This window comes from Dama dama, chromosome 12, assembly GCF_033118175.1.
Source record: "Dama dama isolate Ldn47 chromosome 12, ASM3311817v1, whole genome shotgun sequence".
Lineage (NCBI taxonomy): Eukaryota > Metazoa > Chordata > Mammalia > Artiodactyla > Cervidae > Dama > Dama dama.
In genome coordinates, this window is record NC_083692.1 from 74,480,029 (window position 1) to 74,487,578 (window position 7,550).

The following is a 7,550-nucleotide window of genomic DNA, read 5'->3' on the forward strand; positions in this document are numbered from 1 at the left end:
AAAGTGTTGACTTTAAAATGATTTCTAACAAGTTGGTAAAATATAGTCATTTCTGTTTCATTGTTGAATGGTATGTTAAGTAGCACATTTAACTGAAAGATAAATAGTAAAATTGAAACCTTCTTTACTGAGTTCATTGCCCCACAAAATGGGTTTAGGGAAAGAAACTAGTACATTTATTAAGAGCAAATTTATGTTATGGGGCTTCCCTGGTGTCACAGATGGTAAAGAATCCACCTGCAATTCAGGAGACCCAGGTTCAATCCCTGGATCAGGAATATCTCCTGATGAAGGAAATGGCAGCCCACTCCAGTATTCTTGCCTGGAGAATCCCATGGACAGAGGAGCCTGGTGGGCTACAGTCCATGGGGTGGCAAAGAGTTGGACACTACTAAGCAACTAACACTTTCTGTTATATGCTATCAAATCTATGAGAAACTATCATAGATCATGCTTTCCCCAAAGCTTACAAAATGAGTTTAAAGTTCTTTAGTGATACCATAGTAAGGAAAAGATTTAGAGGCAAGCAAAACTTGTTTCTGTGAAGCCAGCTATATATTGTGCCCCAATTTGTGTTTGTCTTCTCTTAATTCTTAAACAGGAACACATTTGAAGGTAGTCCTAACTGACAAATACATGTCTCTTGACTTTGCAGGTTACTGATCCAATGAACATGAACATCTCTGAGCCAGATTCCCGCTTTGCTTTTGTAAGAGAATTTATACTCCTAGGTTTTTCTTGTGAGTGGAAGATTCAGAGCCTCCTCTTCTCACTCTTCCTTACAGTATACGCTCTGACCTTAACAGGGAATGGGGCCATTATTTGTGCTTTATGGTGTGACCAGCGACTCCACATCCCCATGTACATATTCCTGGGGAATTTCTCCTTTCTAGAGATCTGGTATGTCTCTTCTACAGTCCCCAAGATGTTGGTCAACTTCCTCTCAGATAAAAAGACCATCTCCTTTGTTGGATGTTTCCTACAATTTTATTTCTTTTCTTCCTTGGGAGCAACTGAATGCTTGCATTTGACTGTTATGGCCTTTGATAGGTACCTTGCTATCTGCCGTCCCTTGCACTACCCTAATATCATGACTGGGCATCTCTGTACCAAACTGGTCCTTATCTGCTGGGTCTGTGGATTTCTGTGGTTCCTGATCCCCATCGTTCTCATTTCTCGGATGCCCTTCTGTGGACCAAACATCATTGACCATGTTGTGTGTGACCCAGGGCCACTGTTTGCTTTGGCATGTGTCTCTGCCCCCAAAACCCAAACGCTTTGCTACAGTCTAAGCTCAATAGTTATCTTTGGGAACTTCCTCTTCATCCTTGGGTCCTACACTCTTGTCCTAACAGCTGTGTTGCGTATGCCTTCAGCTACTGGGAGACAGAAAGCCTTCTCCACCTGTGGGTCTCATTTGGCTGTGGTATCCCTGTTCTATGGCTCTCTCATGGTCATGTATGTGAGCCCAGGACTTGGACATTCTGCTGGGATGCAGAAAGTTGCAACTTTGTTCTATGCTTTGGTGACCCCATTCTTCAACCCCCTCATTTATAGCCTCCGGAATAAGGAGATAAAGACAGCCCTGAGAAGAGTTCTGGGGAGTTTCAATATAATGTAAGACATTCTAGATGATCCGTCCATTATCAGGTCAGTATAGTCTAACATAAAACAACCAGAATTATATTGTTATCTAATCTTCAAAAATAGGTCTAGTGGTAATAATTTATATGAGCCTATGAAATTAATCATCTATAGGGTCATTATAATCATAAAGTGCTATTATTCAGATAAGTAGAAGTGTTGAGTTATTATGTGGGCTGCATATTAAATGAGAAATGTACACATATGGGTGTTTTCTTGATCACATAATTCATCTGGGATAAAAAATTTTATACTCTTTTTGGAAATTTAGATTATTAATTCTAGGATCAATAAAATTACAATTATGTCATTTTTATGTTTAGTCAGCTAGTTGTAAATAAAAGAAGGAAATATATTCTTTTCTGATTGTGGTTCCTATCATTTTTACTTTGTTATTTTGTGATGGTCATTCCTAGTAAACAAGCCCTTAAAAGCAATCATCCAAAATTTCTGTTGGACAATAAAAGTCAAGCTAGCCTAATGACATCCAGACATAATTTGCTTCCTTTACACATTACCCCTTTCTAAGCCTTTAAAGGGTTGTTCTAATTCCATATATAACAGTATCTATCAAAGTATTCAGAAAAGGAGTATTATCAGTAATAATATTTTCACCAAAACGAAGTGTCACTAAAAATTTGATTGATTCAATAATGGGGTTTTAGGAAATAGAACCTTTCCTCCTAAAAACTGGAGCGGGAAATGATCTTGTGGATAAATCACTTACATTTAAAAGAAAAATGACACTTCGTTGTTACTTGTTGCTGAAACAGTGTTAAAATAACATTAAGAAAAATTTTTAAAGAAGAAAAGCATCCAGAATCCAATCCCTGTAATATAACTACAATATTTTTATTTTCATTTATATGTATGTTTTATTTAATATAAAGTCTCAGTTGTTCCCTTATTATAGCAAGCTTTTATAATTGTTTTTTTAGGAACTATAATATTCCATTCAAGTAATGTGGTATGGGTTGTAAATTTTTATGTGGTGAAGTGAAATTTTCCTAGAAAGAGGATTGTCCTCCCAAGTAGCTTGATGTTGACTTGTGAAGGTTATCAGTGCAGTTCAGTCGCTCAGTCATGTCCAACTCTTTGCAACCCCATGAACTGCAGCACACCAGGCTTCCCTGTCCATCACCAACTCCCAGAGTTTACTCAAACTCATGTCCCTTGAGTTTGTGATGCCATCCAGCCATCTCATCCTCTGTCATCCCCTTCTCCTCCCACCTTCAATCTTTCCTGGCATCAGGGTCTTTTCCAATGAGTCAGTTCTTCACATCAGGTGGCCAAAGTATTGGAGTTTCAGCTTCAACATCAGTCCTTCCAGTGAATATTCAGGACTGATTTCCTTTAGGACTGACTAGTTTGATCTCCTTGCAGTCCAAGGGACTCTCAAGAGTCTTCTCCAACACCACAGTTCAAAAGCATCAATTCTTTGGCACTCAGCAGTGAAAGGTATAAGAAAAGAGATTAGGGGGGGAAAAAGGATATCATCAATATATAATAATGACAGCTAACAGAATTAGTGCTCAGAGAACCAGACTCTCCTTCCATTCATTACCAATCCTTTCCTTGAACAGTCTTTCCACTATTTTAATGTTAAAAATAGTACCTCAGGGACTTCCCTGGCAATCTAGTGGTTAAGAATCCACCTTGCAATGCAAGGGACACTGGTTTGATCTCTGGTCTGGGAAGATCCCACATGCCACAAAACAACTAAGCCTGTGTGCCACAACTACTGAGCCTGCACTCTGGAGCCCACGAACCACACTACTGAATGCACTCACCTTCACCACTGAAGCCCACATGCCTAGAACCCCTGTTCTGCAACAAGAGAAGCCACCACTGTGAGAAGCCCGCACACCGTAATGAAGACTAGCCCTCACTTGCTGCAACTAGATAAAGCCCACATGCAGCAACAAAGACCCAGCATAGCCAAAAATAAAATACATAAATAAATCTTTTTTTAAAAATATTATCACAATAAAATCTTCAAAATATTTGTCATGATGATAAATTGCAAATCTATATTAGGACTCATTTAGTCCAACAACAAACCTGCTCCAGAAAATCTAAGATATAAGAATATTTTGTGCATGTAGCAATTTCCTTTGTAGAGTTTTTCCCTTAGAACAGTTACCTGGGAAAGAGATGAATAACTTGGTTCAAAGTAAAGTCAAGTCACCCAGTCGTGTCCGACTCTTTGCAACCCCATGGATGGTAACCTACCAGGCTCCTCTGTCCATAGGATTTTCCAGGCAAGAGTACTGGAGTGGGTTGCCATTTCCTTCTCCAGGGTGTCTTCCCGACCCAGGGATCCAACCCAGGTCTCCAGCTTTGCAGGCAGATGCTTTACCATCTGAGCCACCAGGGAAGCACTTGATTCAAAAGATATGAATAAATTGTGAGTTTTGAAACAGATATCCTGGGTAAGACAATTATTTTTCTTCTGACTTGAGAACTTGCTAAGCTCCTTAGTCAATCTTACTTTCAAACCTCTGCCATATATCTCTCACTTATCTAGTCCATTGAAGAATTTTTCTAATTCTATACCCCTTTCCAGGGTATACGACATTTAAATATTCTGAGATTAGATAAGCACGGGGCTCAAGAAGAAGGGATGCTTCCACCATATTGTCAGACTCCCTACCTTGGGTTAGTAAATTAATATATTGTGCATCCTCTGGTTTTCAGTGATCCCTTCTTAAAACCCAAATTACTATGATATTTTCACAACCAATTCCATAGTATAATGTTACAACTTGTATAGAATATTTTCTAAAGGCCTAAATGCATTCCCAAAGAAAGAGATGAATAGAGGAAAAGCACAAGAAATAGCAGTGAGAAGATAGTGTTCTGTTTGTTTGTTTGTTTGTCTCTTGGTAGTTAAGCTTTCAAAAGAACACAGGAAAATGATATTTAAGACATCCAGGTGACCAAGAGGCACATGAAAAGATGCTCAACATCACTAATTATTAGAGAAATGCAAATCAATACTACAAAGAGGTATCATCTCACACCAGACAGAACAGCCATCATCAAAAAATCTACAAACAATAAATGCGGGAGAGGGTATGGAGAAAAGGGAACCTTCATACACTGTTGGTGGAAATATGGACTGGTGCGGCCATTCTGGAGAATAGTATGGAGGTTCCTTTATAAACCGAAAATAGAGGAATATGATCATATGATCATATTGGAGTCTTCTCCAACACCACAGTTCAAAAGCATCAATTCTTTGGCGCTCAGCCTTCTTTATGGTCCAACTCTCACATCTATACATGACTACTGGAAAAACCGTAGCTTTGACTATCCAGACCTTTGTTGGCAAAGTAATGTCTCTGTTTCTTAATACACCATCTAGGTTTGGTCATAGCTTTTCTTCCAAGGAGCAAGCGTCTTTTAATTTCATGGCTGCAGTCACAATCTGCAGTGATTTTGAAGCCCAAGAAAATAAAGTCTGTCATTGTTTCCATTTTTTCCCCATCTAATTGCCATGAAGAGATGGGACCAGATGCCATGATCTTAGTTTTCTGAATATTGAGTTTTAAGCCAGCTTTTCATTCTCCTCTTTTGCCAAGGTCCAGCCCCAGTGGGTCCAGGAATACCCAAGGAATGAGTGGCGTCGGCAAGGAAGAAGACAGATACACACAGAAGTTTGCGTAGAAGAGGTAGCTTTTTTTTATTTTTAGGATAACTCAGTTTTTATAGAATGAACGTTACCTCCCCCTTAAGTCACCACATATTACATTAGATATTGGTTTCGTGCTCCTGTCAATATTTTTCTTTCCCATGTTTTTCCCTATGCATTCATCTACATTTCCGATTACAGGGTTTTTTCTTAAATGTCCCGTACATAGTCTTCTTGCCTCAATGGCCTAACATTTTCATTCTAACAAAACAATGTTCTACAAATCTCAGATATAGTGTAAATTCTTTGGACGATAAAACAATACATGGGAAGGGTCACAGTAACATGTTTGACATTTCTGAGAATAGTACCATGTGAAAACCCTGATATTTTTCTTTACCTGAAACCACAAAATCTCAATTTACAATGATTAACTATCAAACAGCAAAACACCTCTATTAATAGTGAGATAATGGCAGTGAAGCTGGTTAATATAAATCTTCTATTGAAATCCTATGTACCCCATTTCCTAACTCTACAAAAATACCCATAATATCCCATGTTGTTTAAAGAAAGGGAAACAATGATCAAATAGCAGCAAGGAAATAGCAATAATGAAAACCCTCTCAACCAAGGAGCAAGTAAACTGAAGCAGTATATCTACTTCTAAATCTAAATGCCTCTACTCTTTTCTATTCTGGAACATTATAATCTTTTAAGCAAGCAGCCAAACTATACCTGTGGCCTTTTCTTTTTTGACTTGATGTTTATGGTCATGTCCTGAGCCAGAGCAATCATGAGCATTTCCAAAAAGGCTTGGAGTTTTCCAGGGAGGCCTTATTACTATATATTATATTTCCAAAAATTAATAGAAAGCCCAACAATAAGACAGAAGGAAGAAAGGGACATACCGGGCCCCCGGGACAACCTCGAGGAGAAGAGCTGCCTTGCAGAGTCCTTTCTCATCCTAGAGGCTCCTGAGGGGACATATTGGGCCCCCGGGGCAGCCCCGTGTGAGGAAGAGCTGCCTTGCTGGTTCCTCTCTAGTCCTGTGACCTTGTCACGGTTTGGACGCACCCCGGCAGTTCCCGACACTCTTCCACTTTCACCAAGAGGCTCTTTAGTTCCTCTTCTCTTTCTGCTACAAGGGTGGTGTTCTGCCTATCTGAGGTTATTGATATTTCTCCCAACAAACTTGATTCCAGGCTGTGCTTCATCCAGCCTGGCATTTTGCATGATGTTTTCTGCATATAAATTAAATAAACAGGGTGACAATACACAGCCTTGATATACTCCTTTCCCAATTTTGAAACAGTTCACTGTTGCATGTCTGGTTCTAACTATTGCATCTTGATCTGCTTACAGATTTCTCAGGATGCAGGTAAGATAGTCTGGTATTTCCATCTCTTTACGCATTTTCCACAGTTTGTTGTGACCCACCCAGTCAAAGGCTTTGGCATAATCAATAAAGCAGAAGTAGACATTGTTCTGGAATTCTCTTGCTTTTTCTGTGATCCAACGGATGTTGACAATTTGATCTCTGGTTCCTCTGCCTTTTCTAAATCCAGCTTAAACATCTGGAAGTTCTCAGTTCATGTACTGTTGAAGTCCAGCTTGGAGAATTTTGAGCATTACTTTGCTAGCTTGTAAGATGAGAGCAATCGTGCAGTAGTTTGAGCATCCTTTGGCCTTGCCTTTCTTTGGGATTGGAATGAAAACTGACCTTTTCCAGTCCTGTGGCCACTGCTGAGTTTTCCAAATTTGCTGGCATATTGAGTGCAGCACTTTCACAGCATCATCTTTTAGGAGTTGGAATAGCTTACCTGGAATTCCATCACCTCCACTATCTTTGTTTATAGTAATGCTTCCTAAGGCCCACTTGACTTTGCACTCCAGGATGTCTGGCTCTAGGTGAGTGATCACACCATCATTATTATCTGGTCATAAAGATCTTTTTTGTATAGCTCTTCTGTGTATTCTTGCCACTTCTTCTTAATATCTTCTGCTTCCGTTAGGTCCATACCATGTCTGTCCTTTATTGTGCCCATCTTTGCATGAAATGTTCCTTCAGTATCTCTAATTTTCTTGAATAGATCTCTAGTCTTTCCCATTCTATTGTTTTCCTCTATTTCTTTGTACTGATCACTGAGGAAGGTTTTCTTATCTCTCCTTGCTATTCTTTGGAACTCTGCATTCAGATGGATATATCTTTCCTTTTCTCCCTTGCTTTTTGCTTCTCTTCTTTTCACAGCTATTTGTAAGGCCTCCTCAG

General features: G+C 39.3%; 1 protein-coding gene across 1 annotated transcript; it reads left to right on the forward strand.

Moving 5' to 3' along the window:
- The first annotated feature begins 649 nt into the window (after positions 1-649).
- Positions 650-1,621, forward strand: LOC133067306 (olfactory receptor 11H12-like). Its single transcript, XM_061158457.1, has one exon. The coding sequence runs from the start codon at positions 668-670 to the stop codon at positions 1,619-1,621; it is 954 nt and encodes a 317-aa protein (XP_061014440.1). The 5' UTR covers positions 650-667.
- Positions 1,622-7,550: the final 5,929 nt, after the last annotated feature.